Source organism: Gigantopelta aegis, chromosome 9 (genome assembly GCF_016097555.1).
Source record: "Gigantopelta aegis isolate Gae_Host chromosome 9, Gae_host_genome, whole genome shotgun sequence".
In the NCBI taxonomy this organism is placed as follows: domain Eukaryota; kingdom Metazoa; phylum Mollusca; class Gastropoda; order Neomphalida; family Peltospiridae; genus Gigantopelta; species Gigantopelta aegis.
Genome location: NC_054707.1, coordinates 41,588,178 through 41,607,717, shown reverse-complemented (window position 1 = coordinate 41,607,717; position 19,540 = coordinate 41,588,178). Strand labels below are relative to the sequence as shown.

The window sequence follows — 19,540 nt, the reverse complement described above, 5'->3', positions numbered from 1 at the left end:
CTTAACCACCTGTGTATACAAATCAAAACTTCAAAGTTCATGTCGTATTCAAAATCGTATTTCGATACAAGCAAAACTTTGCGGGATACCGTGATATGATATACGTATACAATAGTATGTGGTATGTTAAGATGTTAAACAGTTATGAAGCAAAACTTTGCTAAAATACAGAATCCTGCAAATCAAATCGAAATCATTAAAACAATATAAACAATCTCGTATTCCACACAAACCTTTTAAGATATTAGAAAACCCCGAGGTTTGGTAAAATATACAAACCGCTAAACCACAACAAAGCTACTTAAACAATAAACAGTTTTTGTATTTGGCGTTTGTTTTTTGTTTTTTTTGTTTTTTTTTTTCTTTCAAAAGATTAATGATTCCTCCGGCCGCTTGGCATTGGCTGTAGCAAACAGATTCCTGGATATCGTCTGGCCTCATCGGTACCAGTTATAAATACTTAGCCAACTATCTATCTTCACCCTTTCTCATTCCCATCAGGTATGGAATATTTGACGTCAGAGTGAGAAAAATCGGCGTAGATTGTAAACAGCGATTTGCTTCTAGCGGGACGGAACCTAGGCGAGAGCGAAAAAAAATAGAGAGCGAGAGAGAGAAAGAGAAAGCCATACGTTTTCGGTGGTTTACGTAAAGCGGGACTCTTCGGGCGAGAGTGAGAAGAGAGAGAAAGCCATCACTTTTCGGTGGTTTACGTACCGGAGCACGCGATCCGTTGATGCTGAAGGCTCTGTGTACTGTATAAACTGACTAAATCTAAACCACGCAAGGTAGGTTTCTACTGCTAGTATGTACAGTTGGCATCAAACAGCCTGCTAGATGGTTTTTAGATTATTGAGACAAAAAATATTTAACTCGCTGATATGTCATTACTTTGTAATGAATTGCATTGTTGCTGTAGTCATGAAAATTTGGTTCAAAGATTTTCCAGATTTAAAAAATAATAATAATAAAAATATATATAAGAAATTAGAAAACCGCGAGGTTATATATATTTAAAGACTGCAAAATATTGTTTTCCAATGCTCAGAAGTACATGTATGGTGTTATAGCATGGGTAAAAACGAAACCATTAATTAGTATATTTCAGTGGTGGTTTATTTTTATCGATGGACTGTAAAGTATTTCTGACACTTGGCTGGAACCACTTGCTGAGATTCCATTACGTGTTTTCGCATCACGCATGCACTGCTTCTAGAATTTCACTTACAGGGAACTGTTCTCCGCTTGATATGATGGTGGTCTCGTACTTTTATTAAAGTAACAACGCCCTCGTAATCCAGTCATGGTTCAGGTACGCTCTCCTGGGCACACAACCCAGGGTCCCTATTTTCAAAACAATCTTAGCCTACGAAATCGTAAAGCCATCGTAAGCTACGACGTCAATATGATGTGTGCTGCAGTGTCGTCACAACCTACGATGGTTTTACGATTTCGTGGCCCTAAGATGGCTTCGAAAATAGGGGCCCAGGAGCCTATGTTTTCTGTGCAGAACGGATAAGTAAAATTAAACATTAAAATAAGACAGACGGTAAAGAAATGAGCATTTTCGTGTTAAGTAAATGTATAGCTATTATTAGTGTCATCGTTATGAAACTGAATTTTCATCTGTTTTCAAAGGCGGGGGCGAGACGTAGCCCAGTGGTAAAGCGCTTGCTTGATGCACGGTCGGTTTGGGATCGATCCCCGTCAGTGGGCCCATTAGGCTATTTCTCGCTCCAGCCAGTGCACCACGACTGGTACATCAAAGGCCGTGGTATGTGCTATCCTGTCTGTTGGATGGTGCATATAAAAGATCCCTTGCTGCTAATCGAAAAAAGTAGCCCATGAAGTGGCGACAGCGGGTTTCCTCCCGTAATATCTGTATGGTCCTTAACCATATGTCTGACGCCATATAACCGTAAATAAAATGTGTTGAGTGCGTCGTTAAATAAACCATTTCCTTCCTGTTTGCAAAGGCAGAATCGTTACAGTAGTTATCAATGTTACGTGTTAGTGTGTATTTATTACTTATGGATTACCGGGCGTGTGTGTGTGTGTGTGTGTGTGTGTGTGTTATTGCTGCGGGTGTCTTTATGAAGTTTGGGTATAAATACTATAATTATTAACAAGTGGTTTAATTTCATAGTTTCCAAATCGATAAAATGTACAATAAAACCTAAAGATCTTTATTTCCACCTATATAATTCCTTCTTCAGTATAGTTCTGTTAGTTGTCCATGGTCATTATATTAATAAAGTAAAGCAAGTGAGGGTGCTATTGTCCGAAATCAAAATATGCTAAAAGCAAGCTTGAAAAATGCATCGCGATCTTAACGTTCTATTTTATCAGAGTTTGTTTTGGGGGTGGAGTTTTTGTTACATTTGTGTTTTATTTGTTTATAGGGTTTGTGTGTGTTTCTAATTACATGTCTATGTGCACACGTTATATGTAATTGGACAAAAACAAATGAGGATGGATTCGGAGAACGTCATGCAATGCGTGTCTATTGATGTTGGGGACAGGATGAGGTGTCGCTAGGTAGTAAAACACCTCACCTGAGGTATGCTGGGTTGTAGGATCAATCCATCTTGGTGCACCCATTGTTTTTTGTCCCGTCAAGACCACTGTCGCCTATTTCTAGTCTGTGTCTGTTTTGTAGGAGTAGCTTATATTGCAGCAGTCGGTTTCCTCTCTTACACTCTATATCAAACGATTAAAAAGTGTGTTAACTAACGCCACTAGAGCACATTAATTAATCGATTATCGGCTATTAGATGTCAAACATTTGGTGACACATTTGACACGTAAACATTGCATTTCTTCCATTAGCAACAAGTAGCCTCTGTGGGGATACTGAATTTTACTTAAAACTTCAATTGTGTGCTGTATTGGCCATTCTCAAGGAGAATGTTACACCCCTGCACCACGGTGAGGTTACAGCACACGCAGGGGTCCCCACCACTAGTAACCGCTCGTATGTATCCATGTTAACGTTAACGTGCCTTCACTTATACTTTCTACACAACTTCCCCACCTCTAGTAACCGCTCGTATGTATCCATGTTAACTTGTCGAAACCCCCCCCCCCCCCCCCCCCCCCCGCTCAAGGCGAAAAAAAAATCATATCCCCCCAGGCCTCCCGCCTGCGGCGCTCGCGGTGTCGGGCTTCGCCAGACACCTCGACCCCCACCCCCGCAAAATTTCCTGCGCACGCCCCTGCTTGTCTTCACTTATACTTTCCACACAACTTCCCCACCTCTAGTAACCGCTCGTATGTATCCATGTTACCAAGGCGTGGAAAATATATAATGGTAATTACTGCCCATCACGCAGTTTGCCTTCAGATACTTAGAGCGGATATTTCAGAAATTCTAACAACTCTCTCGATACAGGAAGTAGCCTGCTGGTTGCGGTATAAACTTGTAGTTTCACGCTCGTTTGAACTCCGATCTCTCTATCGCCGTCTTGTCAGCACGTTAGTACAACAGCCACGTGCCTTTGCTGTCATCACATCATTGTCTATTTCTAAGAAACACGACCAGTTGCCAGCTACCTTAAACATAGGCAACATATTTAGCTATATGTGTGGTATCAGTCAAAGTTTGTTTTGTTTAACAACACCACTAGACCACATTGAATTATTAATTATCGGCTACTGGATATCAAACATTTGGTAATCTCGATATATAGTGTTAGTTGCAATGGTTCTTTTTATATGAAACACCCCGCATACAGGATAGCACATACCACGATGGGTTATATATGCCAGTCGTGGTGTTCTGTTGGAACGAGAAATACCGCAAATGGGTTGCAACATTAGAGGCATGTTTAGGAGGTAGAGCGTTCGCGGTTTGTAGCTAGATTGGTCTCTATACCAAATATTAAATGAACTGTGATGACTTATTACATGGTGGTACCAGTCAGTTTCTTCTCGAGCGCTCTTCCTCCTTTACACAACACATGTATAATACATCCTATGAATTGAACAAAAGTACACGAGCACTGAAAGGTAGTGTGACTGTGTGTGTTTGTGTTCTCAAAGCAAGATATTTTGACGTGTTTTGGATTGAAAAGAAAATCGATACTAATTGCCGTATCAAAAGTTGGAAATCTTAACAGTACAGGATACGTGTCTATTTCGAGCAAACGGTACTATGTTATATAGATTTATTTAGAGCGAACTTTAATAAATTGGTTTATTTCAAGCGAGCGCTATTATATACGTCCTTATTTCGAGCAAGCGCTACTAAATATGTTTATTTCGAGAGCTAGCAGGTTGGAATTCACGATAGCGCTTGATATTCGCAAACTGTGAGCATAACCTTTCTTAATAGGTGATATTCGCTAACAAAATGCGATTACCAGTCAAATGTTATTTCACTCCTACCCCCCTCAACCATAAATGAATTAATTAATGCTTAACGACACCCCGGCACGAAAAATACATCGGCTATGCAACAATAATGTGATGATAACCATAAATATAAAAATTCAACAGTTTGATATGCCAATCGTGGTGCACTGGCTAGAACAAAATATAGTCAAATGTGCTCACAGACGGGGATCGATCCCATTGCCACTGGGCTACGTCCCTTCTTTATTACATACGTTTAATAAACATACCGGTACCTGTATTTGTATTTACCTTAGGCTACAAGCGCATATCCATGTAGTGCTATCACTATCTAATTAATAAGTTTTATGAGAGCACGCTGTTATGTCCCCCACAGAATGGCATAATCCAATATTGAGAGGAAAGATGCAGATTTGGCTAACATTCCAGATGGCTTCTGTTGGAAGGAAAAAGAAAAATGTTTTATTTAACGACGCACTCAACACATTTTATTTACGGTTATATGGCGTCAGACATATGGTTAAGGACCACACAGATATTGAGAGAGGAAACCCGCTGTCGCCATTTCATGGGCTACTCTTTTCGATTAGCAGCAAGGGATCTTTCATATGCACCATCCCACAGACAGGATAGGACATACCACGGCCTTTGTTATACCAGCTGTGGAGCACTGGTTGGGACGAGAAATAGCCCAATGGGTCCATCGACGGGGATCGATCCTAGACCGACCGCGCATCAAGCGTACGCTTTACCACTGGGCTACGTTCCGCCCCAGGCTTCTGCTGGTGTTTGTATATTTAATATAATGTAGATCAGACTGACGTTCGTGGTGATTCTGACTTCTGTTTCGTAATAATACCATCTGTAATTCCAGCCACCGTTTCGTAAAGATTAGATTCCGAAGTGTGTACGCCCTTAATCAGAAATGCCACTTTCCTGTGGTGGTGTTTGTGATTTATTTTTAGACATAGCAATCGCATGACCTAACCATATGTGAAACATGTTTAAAGCTCTGTGTGTATACTTTACACGTGTGATACGCGACTAATGTTTCCCAGTGGTTGTAACGTTTTATTGGTGCCTTAATGGTACATGTGTTGTATATTTTACTTGTAAAGTTTTATTACCAGTTTAATCGGTACATATGGTGCATATTTCAAAAATGCATTTCTCACGATTCGAGCAAATACCACAGTGGCAAAGCGTTAGCGAAGGGTCGCATGGTCGAACCTTTTTAGGGGAACAGTGATATGTTTTGTTTCGTTTGTTTGTTTGTTTTCATTTTTTCTTTCAAGTATGATATTTGCATGCGTATTATACATATAATAGCCAAATTGTTTAGCTCCGTTAGAGACTTTGGGAAAGGTATATCAAATCAATGATTTTGAAGTGAATAATGGTGTGAAAAGAAAAATAATCTAATTATTTTGTAAAATTTATATACTTTTTTTAATATTTATTTTATACGGGGTTTTTTTTTTGTTATTACATGGTTGTCATAGAAACTGAACTGATAAAAGTAACAATTTACCAGTAATATTATTTTTTACTTTTTATTTCACTTTCAAAGTATTTTCTTTTTATTACATTTAGAACAAAAATATCTCTATACACTAAGCCTACCCCTCAATGTTGTTTTTGTTTTGTTATGTTTTGTCATAGGGGTGGTTGTTTAAGCCCTCCCCCCTTCAGAGGTTTTTTTTTTGTCAACTCATAGGAGTGGCCTGTGTACTTTTATTGCTATATTATTGTATTATTACTGTTGAACTCTTGTTTTTATTTAATCATGTACACAAGGTGAGATGTAAATAAAGAATTTGCGTTTCAAAATCCACCTAATATTCGCAAAACATGTTGCGTTACTAGAGAGAATACAGGTATGCAGGTAAAGTGTGTTTTCTGTTTCCTGAATGGCACAGGTAAACCCAGGCGTGGTGCTTCTCTCCGTAAGTGTAATTGGTTCCATGTGTCAGCGTAACATTTGCTAATAGTCAGCGTCGACCTGCCAGTGGCATCGTGGTTTGTGCTTTGACTTTTCTTCTCTGGGGAATCTCACAAATCAAACATAGTGTCTGGGAATTACACTTCTGCTTCCATGGTAAACATATTATATTTCACTTTTCCATTAATATTAGTAAATAAATATTTTTGTTTGCGTTCTTAACATTAAACAACTATTTCTGCTCATTAACGGTATTATCCTGAGTTTGCTGACTTGTAACATGTTTCTGTCTCATAGTGCCTTTATAAAGACTAAAATTATTTATTACATACAGTTGTTTTTTCACAGTATCAATGTCTGTATATCCGATGTATTTCTTGTCATTCAAAGTTTCTAGTACTTAAAATTTTACTTCCTAATATCTCTTATTAGTGGTTATATATATATTTATATATATACGAATGAAATTATTTTGAATTAACATCTAGTTTGGCCTTCTACAGACATTAGGACGACAACACATTAATTATATATACAGACATTACCTTTTTATACTGTGTATAATATGTAATTTTATTTGTTGAAAATGCTCTGATACTGAGTTAGAAAGGTCTTGCAATGACAGCAAACTCAGGAAAACCTCTTTATGAAATACATACTTCTGTTTTCGTTGATATAAATAAATAACTGTTTTTAATCTACTTATTACCAGTAAATATATGTTTCTGATTTTGTTAATATTAGAAACTAAATGTTTTGGAAACATTTTCTATATGAACTTGTTACGTGAGGTTTACTGGTAATCGGGGTCATTAACTTTATAAACCAACCGACAGGCTTTTTATATAGACGCTGCGTAACACAAGCGGAAGTCGAGCTTTTGATGTTCTTACGTTCAAATTGGTGTTAACGGCAGGAAAAAAAGAGATCGACTGTTTTTGGCAAACTGTCAAATAACTGTTAGAAGGAAACGGTATTTTTTGGTATTTTTGTTCTCAGTATGTTTTGTGAATGACTGATTCATATATTTTAATGTTATTGCTTCTCTTTTTGTTTGGTGGTTTGTTTCGGGGGTGGGTTTTTTTTAGAGAGGTCGTGATTTTTATGGGGGTTTTCGTTGGGGGTGAGGTGATTTGGGGTTTTTTGGTGTGTGTGTGTGTGTGTGTGTGTGTGTGTGTGTGTGTGTGTGTGTGTGTGTGTGTGTGTTTGTTTGTTTTTGTAAGAGTTGTATTTTATTGTCTTGGGCACATATTTCAGCAATCTGGAAAGTTGTGAAAAACGCAAATAAACACAAGATAAATTTTAAAAACTTAAATTTAATCACTGTTGAAGCTCGCCGTTGTTGGTAAGTCGTGGTATATTGTTTTGTTGGGTTTTTTTTTTTTGGGGGGGGGGGGGGGGGGGGGGGTTGGTGGGTTTTTTTTGTGTGTTTTTTTTAGGGGGGGGGTTGTAGTTTTTTGTAGCGATGAAAGTCATCTTATTAATATGCGATCTGGTCACAGTTTTGTTTACATATCAACATATATAAAGTGTGCACGTCAAGGCTATTAATAATATGCTTAATACGTTAATATCCACTGCTAAGTAGATGTTAAATAAACTATCTACTTGCATTGTTTAAATTAGCATTCTTTTGTATATAAGCCAGGCGTATCGATAACAGTGGTGTTAATGGACTTCCGGTAGTATTTTTGACGGTAAAAGCAAATTGACCAAAGTTTACTAATAACATAAAATTACGTTTCCAGTGCAGTATGATGTATATATCACATTGTAAAATCTGCAGTTTCATATAACACATGTCGCATGATACAAAATTACATGGTTTACTCGATAGGATAAAAATCATATTATGTTTTATGCAAAATATGTACACCAGAAGATTAGGTTTTTACACACACGCACGCACGCACGCACACACACACACACACACACACACACACCAAAAAAGCCAACGTAAAATATTATATATATATATATATATATATATATATATATATATATATACATATACATATACATATACATATATATATATATATATATATATATATATATTATATATATATATATATATACTATTATTATTATTATTATTATTATTATTATTATTATTATTTCCTTTTTGTAACACTAAACGTATTAATAGGGGCGGGACGTAGCCCAGTGGTAAAGCGCACGCCTGATGCTCGGTCGGTCTAGGATCGATTCCCGTCGGTGGGCCCATTCGCCTATTTCTCGTTCCAGCCAGTGCACCACGACTGGTATATCAAAGGCCGTGGCATGTTCTTTCCTGTCTGTGGGATGGTGCATATAAAATATACCTTGCTACTAATGGAAAAATGTAGCGGGTTTCCTCTCTATGACTGCGTCAAAATGACCATATGTTTGACATCCAATAGCCGATGATTAATAATCAATGTGTTCTAGTGGTGTCATTAAACAAAACAAACTTTTATTACATGTGTATATACTTGAAGGATTATATACACTAGCTGTACGTATTACATGTATGTACCTTCTAAGACTTGTATGTTACTTCTGCGCAATAGTCCTGGAATGAAAAACGGAAAAGTTCACCGTATCTATATTAGTTCCCTGTTTCAACGGGCTATCTGATAGATCGCTGGCACGTTTCACGTGATGCGTTCCATGTGAAAGTTTAGTGTGGCATAATACATGTATCTGCCTTATTTCAGGAATATTAATATTCATGAATAGCCTGTCGAAATTACAGTGCAATATTTTTGTATGACATTTTGTATAAATTATTTTGTTAAAAATAAATTCAACTTAAGGTTTAGAATACAACTGCACAGCCATATTTTATGTTTTCATATTGCTTAATATATAGCATAAATAGTGGTGTCAAACAAAACAAACTCTGTGACGGGGACGCGAACTCAGTATCTAGCAGCCTTAAGTCCTATTACTTTAATCACTACTCCACTGAGACCGGTGATAATATTCACTTGAAAGGGAGGGTGATAGTAACGATGTGTCCTCCTATAGGCACTAGTTAAGATGGAATTTCTCTGTTGTGAAGTAGTTAGATGCCATAGTTACAATCCTACGATTGGTGGTTGCTATGTCGTATGTTACATACATCAGTCATAATAATAATATGCGTGTTACTTATATCCATCAGATATATATTGTCGAGTTATTTTTGGGGAGTTCAAAAGTTCGCAGCATATCCGCAGATATTAATATCCCGGTAACCGGCTACTGGTAAATAGTGAGTGCAAAGATAACGTAAGACGCACCAAGGGAGTACTCGCTTTAAATCACTTTTCCGTAAGGCGATTACACTGACATGCGTTATGTTCTGTTAGAAGTGCCGAGCACATAAAAAATATCCTGAAAAGCTTTTTTTTGGAAAGTGAGATCATTAGCGAGGTAAACGAAGATGATTCATTCTATACACAGGTAGCGTCAGATTTGCTTAAGTGGCCACGTCTGTTAAGAATCCATCGTTCTTAAGAGAGACGATATATTGCTTAACTGTAGAGCACCCGTCCGAGGTGCGATGGGTCGGAGGATCGATCGCCCACTATGGATTTAGGTTTTTTTTCGGTCACAACCAGTGTCCCGTGGCTAGTACTTATAAGGCTGTGGTATGTACTTTCTCTGTCTGTGGGAAAGATCATATATATATATATATATATATATATATATATATATATATATTATATATATATATATATATATATATATTGTTAAGGATAGCCTATGTGGCGGCAGTGGGTCTCCTCTCTTGGATTATCATGTCTGCAAATAACTTTAATGAAACATTTGATATGTTTATGTTAATCAACGTTTATCAGACATATCTGGCTTTTTGAAAATCAGTTAATACCATTTTAAATTTTCAAACGTATTCGGTTTTTCTAATACATGTATATGATATTTTATTTTCAGTCGTTCATTTTTGAGGGTCTGAACGCGACTGTGTCTGTTCTCCCCCGTCAGATTATAATGACAAGTGCAAACACCACGCCCATATTTTGTCAGACTAACTCTAAAGAAACCATGAAAAAAAATTCCAAGCTTGCCAATTTAATTTATAGGATCCAATTCACAATGATAAAAACAACTCCATTGCATGTTATAAATCAAAATAATAATTTTCACTGGGGGGCACACTTTTATATTTACACACTTTTACACTATTATAAAGCAAATATAAAGCAAAATATCTGAAAAGTGGGGGCGCATGCCAACTTGCCCCCGCCCCCCGCCCCCCTTCCTACGCCAGTGATTTTGAGGGGTGTGATTCCCACCTCAACATTTTTAGTAATGCGATTTTTTTTTTTTTTACACACATCGCATGCGTTCTTTTAAACAAAAAAATCTTTTTCCTTAATTTTCTTCTCTTTTCTTCTCTTTTTTTCTGCACTATACGTTTCTTATTTCAGTTCTTATGTCAATATTTATCGGTAAATCTTGAATCTAGTATTTTTAACCACCTGAAACGAAGGGCCGACATTTCTTGGAAGGTTATGTTAACAAGTGCAGGCACTGTTTCATGTAAACATTTGTTTTTCTGCAGTTCTGGCGGCGGATCATGGCAGGGGTCCAAGTACATGCTTCTGAGATGCATGTTAGAAACATTTGCACGCTATTTTCTACATGGACAATAATAACATTGTTGCATGCATCATCCAGGTCAAGGATGTCGAACGTTGTTAAGTGGTTGAGCCTCGTCTCGGGTACAATATTATAATCGATCTCAGTGGACCCGCCGGGGTGTTTTCCGGTTCCAAACAGACATCCACGACTAGTATACTAAAAGTTCCACACCACAATTAATTACTCCATGCAGTTCAATAAAATTTATATGTCAGAATATATTCTGTGAAAAAATATAACACTGTCAAGAGGGTCATGTCACTACTAATTTTAGGGAGTGCTCTCAACTGACAAGTACTGTGTAAAAAATTAACATAGGTCGACCATGAAATGTTTCAGTCAGCCACCCTCATGTACCGCCCTGTGTTGCTGTTATACAAGTGACACTATACCACTTGTACAGTTGTTATCAGTTAGTACTACATTATAGCAAGTAGCTTCAAACCAATGGGTAATTTAAATACTACAGAGGTCAGTCTACTTGTAATCATCAAAGAAAGATTTCAAAAGGCATATCAGAATTTTGTAGTATTTTTTTAATGAATTATTTTCTGAACCGGACTATATTAAGCTGCTACAGCAAGTAACGACGCGACAAAGACCGTGGTACTGTTCTGCTATCTCATAGTAGTAAATTTGACGGCGGTGGGTTTCTTCTCACATTTCCTAGACCACGTTTTGAAATAGATCAAATACTGTAGTTTAGCATGTGCTGAAGTGTCGTTGAAATAAATATGTTTTTCCTTACTTTTTTTTTTTCTCTCTTTTTTTTGGGGTGGGGGTGGGGAGAGAGGGTGTTATATACTGAAAGTCTACGTCACATTCGTCTAACCGTTACCTTTAGTCAGAGGTGGATTCAAGGGAGACCAGGTGACCCGTCCCCCTAAATGTACTAAAGAGCTTCTTTTTAACCGGTTAAAACAATTATTTTGGTTGCTCTTTTCACGAGTTGGCCCCAAAGAAAAAAATCCTGGTATCGAAAACCAAACCTTTAAAAAAATTTCTAAACGTCTTCAAGTACAGCGAAGGCCATTCGACTGCAAAGAATCCTCCAAACTTAATCCATATATAATTAAAGTGTTATAATATAAGCAACTACGTAACACAGTTCCAGCGATATGCTTTTTCAGTTATAACTTAATAATATTGCATATTAGGATGATAGCATTATTTTGTATTATCATTATGACACTACTCCAATTTCAAATTTCATGGGGGGGGGGGGGGCATGGCTCGTGTGCGCCCCCTCCCGCGGCTACACCCCTGCAAAAATAAAACGTATTTCCCACCTTTTTCCGTTGGGGGGAGCGGAGGGGAGGGGAGATGTGTTGCGAAATATTTTAGTATTGTGCGTTTGTTAATTATTATGTGCTAGAATCTTAAAATGTTAAAAAATAACATCAAAATAATGTAAATATGCAATTATTATAATATTTTATTTTTATTATTTTATGTTCTGTTTTTATTTCAGATGTTGTTTCCAGATATTGCACGCTATGCCCAGTCAGCGAGGGAGATAACTGCTGCATTACTTATTGTGTTCAACATCACCATCCTGGTGGTCAACATCATCATCATCGTGGCCGTGTTCAGAAACCCCTGGCTTAGGAGATCGTTCAAGCACATTTTCGTCGTCAACCTTGCCGTCTGCGACCTCATAGTCGGCCTGTTTATCTGTCCAGTGTACACCCACGTGACACTCCACGGAGAGCAGGGTCTCCCGTGTTCCACCATCAACGCCCTCCGATTCTTCACGGTCTCTCTGGTACCGTCCATTGCCACTCTGGCCTTGTTCGTCATCAACCTGGATTACATCTTCAAGCTCACCTGGTATTACTACGCCAGCGCGAAGCACAACGCTCGGATTTTCTTTACACTTCTTCTGCTGCCCTGGATCATTACGTTCATAATCATGATTCCTCTGTATTTCGACGCGACAACATCCAGAAGGATCGACGGATCTCCTTTATGCGTCCGAGCTCTGAAGTCCTATTCGGCGTCCTCCGTGGCGTTCATCACAATGAGCTTCTTCCCGCAAGCAATCTTGGTTTTCGTGTCCTTCATCGTGGCCGGAGTTCTCTACCTTTTCTCCAGAAGATACACTGGACTCGACGTGGCGGGTGAACGCGTCCGGGCTCCGGTCGATCTAGTCCTGGCCAGTTTCGTCACCATCCTCTTCCTGGTCCCCTTCTTCATCCTGCTGTCACCGGTTGGGAAGACGGGATGCGACTCACGGGATGAGTGCCACGCCCTCAACTGGGTGGCCATCATCGGGTTCTGGTTGTACTTTGCCAAGTCCTTTACCGTTCCTCTTTGCTGGCTGTTTTGTCGAGACCTGCGTCACGGCATTGTAAACATCGTAAACTTTTCCACGCGTTGAAAAAAATCTCTGGATGGGGTGGATCTATTTAAGGCAAGGCGATGTGCTGCTTTACTGTGGGATCAGACGAAACGGTCAGCGCTCTGTACAGATTGTGGAGAACATTTGACATTGGTTTGTGAATACTACTAAATAGAACAATATAAGATTGTTGAATCTGCTATGAACTTGATATTGATGAAAATGGTAGCCGATGGATTTTTGATGTTGCAGGAAACAGGACGAATTTACCAGGCGAAAAGAACAGAGAACAGAGGATCTGCTTACGTTCTTCCTACCTGAACAGTTTATGGAGTAATAAAAACGCATGTCTGTGATGTTCTTTATGTTAAATACATACATATATACACACTTTTGATATAACAGCAACTCCCGTATTTGAATAATTGCAGCTAGTAAGGCTTATAATATAATTTCTCATTCGAGAACATCTAGCATTACGAATGATTTGACATGGTACTAACATTTGCCTTTTGTAAACATCACTTGGACGCTCTCTCTCTCTCTCTCTCTCTCTCTCTCTCTCTCTCTCTCTCTCTCTCTCTCTCTCTCTCTCTCTCTCTCTCTCTCTCTCACATATTATTTTCAGCTGTAATGTAAATCGAGTATTTTGTTTCTGGGGGGTAACTCTGTTCTTACGTCAAAAACCTGCGTATAACAAGAGTATCATCCCTTGATAGCAAAGCAGATTTTTGCATGTTTATATTTCCGTAAAATTGGTAGGTTTATGGCACAGTAATTAGTCTTATACATTAATGTGTTTCGTATGATTGTGTTGTTTTTTGTAGTTAATTTTTTTAAAATAGTTTTTCTTAGCTATTTAATTATGTAGGTATACTTTACTTGATGATTAATACCTAGCATAGTCTGTTGTGCATTTCTGGTGCTTTAATTGGCGTGGACTAGACATACATTATACAATGTTGTAAATACGGATAAAACTTTTTTTCAAATAATGTAATTGAAATCAGAATCCCTGACTATATACGTGTTTATTTACTATTATCACTGTTCATTTGTTTTAAGTTACTATATTAAGTTATTTCTGAATATCCATCAGGTTTCAATTTGTTATTTATCAGCAATCTTTCCTTTTCTATAAAGTTAATACACGTGTATATAAAAACAATAAAAACAAAAGAACAGTAACGTATCTATGTTTGAATTTCGTTTGTTTTGCAAATAAGTATATTATTGACATTATTCGTGTTGGAACCACCTCGGTGGATCCATTCAACTGATTGGGTTTCGTTTTTCGTTCCAACCAATGCATTACAACTGGTCAAAGGCCGTGGTATGTGTTTTCCTGTCTGTGCTGCTAATAGAAAAATGTAGCGGGTTTTCTCTGATGACTATGTCAGAATTACTAAATGTTTGACATCCAGTAGCCGATAATTAATTAATTAATGTGCTCTAGTGGTGTCATTAAACAAAACAAACTTTATTATTCGTGCCGGTGACGCTTGGAATATGAGCTCTTTATTTATATTTTTAAAATGAAGAAATAATTTCGAATTCAATCAGAGATTGATGACATACACAATGATCATATATACAAATTAACATGGTTGTACTTATGCTCTTCAAGTTAGAACACTGTGTCCTAATTATATATATATATATATATATAATTGACGATTCTGGTATTTTAGATAAACAAAACCAGAACAGTAATGTTCTAACGATGAAGGAGAAACAGTTTAATAGCCTACTTGTATTTCAGTTTAGACAATCCATCTTTGCTGCATTGTATGATAATCTATGCTCTGTAATATTCGCTTTATATATATTAGCTGAACTGTTGAATTTGTTTAATGTATTTGAACGCATAAATATATTCGTTTATTAGTTTTGTCATTTAACATGTTTCTACAGTTTAGTATCAGTATTATCCCTTGTTGAAAAGTTCTAGGTTTTGGGGTGGGGTCTGAGAGGTAACATAAAAAGGATGTCACTTAATGACCATGAGGAATCCAAAGACATACCCATATATTTTTGTTAATCAAAATCTTATATATTGTTCATACATTTTAATACACGATTTATTAACTGTTTTTTAAGATCTTTTGGTTAATGGTCCCAAATGCAAAGCCAGTTGTTAATTGTTGGGTGTCATCCTATAGATTTTGATGGAATAATAAACAAAAAAACAAAAACAAAACGATTCAGACACTCAAGAAAATATTTTGTTTTCTTATCCTGAATTTTGAACTCTCGACCATCTATCTACTTTTTGCAAGTTGATCTTGGAATTGTTACCGAAATGCGTGCATTTGTTCACGTATTTTTGTTCCAAACATATCAGGGATCAGGTTCAATAGAAAATGTTATTGTGTTGTGTTTTCTGGTCGTATGACGCACAATGGTGTACAAAATTAATTAATATTGTTCTGTTGTAATTTTGGAGTTTTATGCGAGGTGATAGCACAACATGTCTGTTTAGATTACGTATTAGCAGATGTATGCAATCTATATATTTGATGTTGAATAAAGTATTTTATTATGTTGAATATGTTATTCTGTTGTACGTTTTTCGCACATGTTGAACAGGCTGGGTGATAAGGTGTGCTCGTTTCCTGAAACAACAAAGGCACCTCGGTTTGAATTCATGTAATTGCGGTCTCTCTCTGTCTCTCTCTCTCTCTCTCTCTCTCTCTCTCTCTCGGGGCGGGACGTAGCCCAGTGGTAAAGCGCTCGCTCGATGCACGGTCGGTCTGGGATCGATCCCCGTCGGTGGGCCCACTGGGCTATTTCTCGTTCCAGCCAGTGTATCACGAATGGTATATCAAAGGCCGTGGTATGTACTACTCTGTCTGTGGTATGGTGCATATAAAAGATCCCTTGCTGCTAATCGAAAAGAGTAGCCCATGAAGTGGCGACCGCGAGTTTCCTCTCTCAATATCTGTGTGGTCCTTAACCATATGTCTGACGCCATATAACCGTAAATAAAATGTGTTGAGTGCGTCGTTAAATAAGCCAGTTCCTTCCTTCTCTCTCTCTCTCTCTCTCTCTCTCTCTCTCTCTCTCTCTCTCTCTCTCTCTCTCTCTCTATCTGTCTATCTCTGTCTCTCGCACAGACAAATACACTTTGCCACCCTTAAATTATGTGACCAGTATATAGGTGTTTGAAACTTAGTGGGATATGTTCATGAAACTAGGTTATATCATAATCAACAGCAATTTGTTTTATTGTTATATCCTCAATTGTGTTATTTATAACATCAGTTGCTACATTAAAAAGATAATACGCTAAATTGTTGTAATATGCTTCAAGCAAATTCTCGATAAGAGCTAGTTCATAGATGATTAAACAAGATGTCCGTAGATGGGGAGGCGTTCGAGTTACCAGTTTTGTATTACGTGAATTAGCTAGAAATTTAATAATGAAAATAATTGAAATTGTTTTCTTATTTAATTTTATTCATTGCGCGTCCATGAAAATTACAATTTGAGAACATCCCAAAAATAAAATAAAATTTAAAACATTTAGGCCTACTAATTGAAACAAAAAGAAATAATAAACAACAAGTTTCAAACTTTTCACATTAATGCTTTTGAAATACCATCGGTAAATAATATATTATAGCACATTACATCAGTCAGTCTACAATAATAAATTCAAAGGAAATTATTTCCTTGTTATGTATCAATTAAAATCAATAACAATAAAATATATATATTTTTATTTCCATAACATTTACAGTAGTAGCATATTTATCGAGAGCGGACAACAAAAGGGCTTAATTCACTGAACTATCGCAGTGCAGTCTAAATATACTTGCCAGGATGAGGCGAAGATGTTCACGAGAGCTTTGTGAATTAAGACTCCGAGAACTGGTTCTGTTTACCCTTTTTAACTCTAGTTAATTTTGTAGGACATATACGTAATATGAATGACAGAAAGTTACATAATGTGAATAAGTAAATAAATAAATAAAATTGGTTTCTTTTAGTAGATTCAGAAATGTTTAAAGATTAAAACTTAGGGTTTTTTCTGAAACCCATGACTTAGGACATAATCAGTTCTTGTTGTCAGCTCTTTGTATACAAAGTTTTCATCATGCTATTGCATTCACAATACAGTCATGTCCACTCAACATTTTGTAGTATAATATACTACTACCAAATCTAAGAAATTAGTTCAAAGTATTCTTAATAATATTAAAAGCTGCTGGATACGGATAAGTATGTACAAAATGACGAAATATATATGTGATAAGGCCATCCTTCAAAAATAATATTCTTTGCTGTAATCCGACCATTTTATTTTTATTTCTTTTACTTTATTTTATTTTTGTTTTTTATTTTCATTTTCATTTTATTATACTTTTATTATTATTTAATAATTTTATTGTATATTAAACATTGTCTGAGAAAAACGTTAAGTTGGCCGGGATACAGAAACCAACATTATTTTTTATATAAGTTTGGGCTGAGCTACAAATAGTAATCTTCAAATAACACACTATCACACGGGATCATATTCCATGATTGTCAAAACAACAAAAGGTGAGCGGATTCAAAGTTAAAGGGTATATGCTACCAAATCAAATTCCATAGACGACAATAGTAACATATGTAGCTAAAACTCCTACCTTAAGCGTATCAATCGACATAAATGCCACGGATATAAATACTACCACCCCTCACCCTTAAAATGAATCAGAAAAAATGGGGGTCAAGCTGCTCATTTCTGAGATAACGGGTAGCGTCTATGACTACCCTAGTTCCACACAAAATTCGGGTACTTTTGTTTTACAGGTACCCCATACATGTTTCAAGCACAAGGCTATATGACTCAGTGGTACTAGATGAAATAAAATTGTATACATTTTTTTTTTTACAACCAACACAATCACATTTATCACCAATCACAGGGCTTGTGTTGTTCACTTCTCTATCAAAAGTTGGGTGCACCTCGAACTTTGATCCAGCCGGAAGTTATTTGGTTTAGTACTACCTAAAGGAACGTTATCCTCAGAACGAAGATATCTTTTTCCGCGGTTGATGATAATATGCGTTAATCTACACACAAGTAATACACCTAAGTAATATAAAATATAAAACGTATGTAATATAACTATTAGAAGCAGAGTCATGGGGGTAAGCACTAAGCAGGCGTGAATGATTTGCTGTGTCCTTTGTTGTAGACAGCTGATCTTGACCACGATATACGGTTACCATATGTAGGAGGACTGCCACTGTTAGTGCGAGTCCGTACAGACTTTTCTGTAGATAGCTACCGTAAACATTGGTACCTCTGAATTTATGCACGCTTGTGTAGAAATATTGTACACAGTATTTAAAGGGGAAAAGCCCGTTTAACAAGAGAGAAGCTGTCTCATGCGGTTATTTTGCTTACAAAAGTACATGAATGTTGAGATGATCAAGCGTTCGTTTTGAAACAAGTTATATTTTAGTTTACTGGTAGGTCAACGATTCTCACACTACTTCTACGATTCCGATTTATGGGTGGGTTCAGATGTCAAGTTTGAATTGGGGTTTCACACTAAGATGTTTTTCACATGGTTTGTTTTAAGATGGTTCTTGAAATTGGTAAACAATTTGCATTGTCCTCCGCCGCTAGACTAAAGGCGCTACGTTTTGTCGGGTCTGCTACAATTTTTTAAAAACTTATTTAAAAAGGAATACAGAGCCAGATAGAATAAGTGCTAATTTCGTACTTCGATGAGCAAATCGTCAAATTATCACAGATCTTTAAAGGCAATGTGGACATACATAGAACTATACGTATTATTATATGTATTCAAATAAATAACCTAAACATGACATCACATATATCTTTTCAAAATATAACAAATTATGCTGAACTGCATTCAGAAATAACAAAAGACATATATTTTTCTTTAAAAGAATAATAAAAATCCCAATAATAATATTCGTTGATTTTGTTTTGGTAGTTTGTTTGTAAAATTAGTATATAGATATATTTTGGTTAACATTACAATGACACTTTTATAATGTATTAAACGGAATACTAATTTATATAGTATTTTAACTGGTTCAGCAAATAAATACATATTTAAAATTACGACAACGTTTGTTAACAGAATGGTTTGTAACTGAGTTTCTGAACGTATATTTATCAAATAAATATTGGCTCAAAAACATGTCAGCTACAATAACCCAGTCTTACATACAAACATCAATGTAAAGACCGCATGTCATAAAACAATGTAGTTAGACCTATGCATATGCAATGATCCAGATGT

At 36.7% G+C, this 19,540-nt stretch overlaps 1 protein-coding gene across 1 annotated transcript; it reads left to right on the top strand.

Moving 5' to 3' along the window:
* Positions 1–511: 511 nt before the first annotated feature.
* On the top strand, positions 512–15,817 carry LOC121381923 (melatonin receptor type 1B-like). Its single transcript, XM_041511348.1, has 2 exons — positions 512–788; positions 12,399–15,817. The coding sequence occupies exon 2, from the start codon at positions 12,399–12,401 to the stop codon at positions 13,305–13,307; it is 909 nt and encodes a 302-aa protein (XP_041367282.1). The 5' UTR covers positions 512–788; the 3' UTR covers positions 13,308–15,817.
* The last annotated feature ends 3,723 nt before the right edge of the window (positions 15,818–19,540 follow it).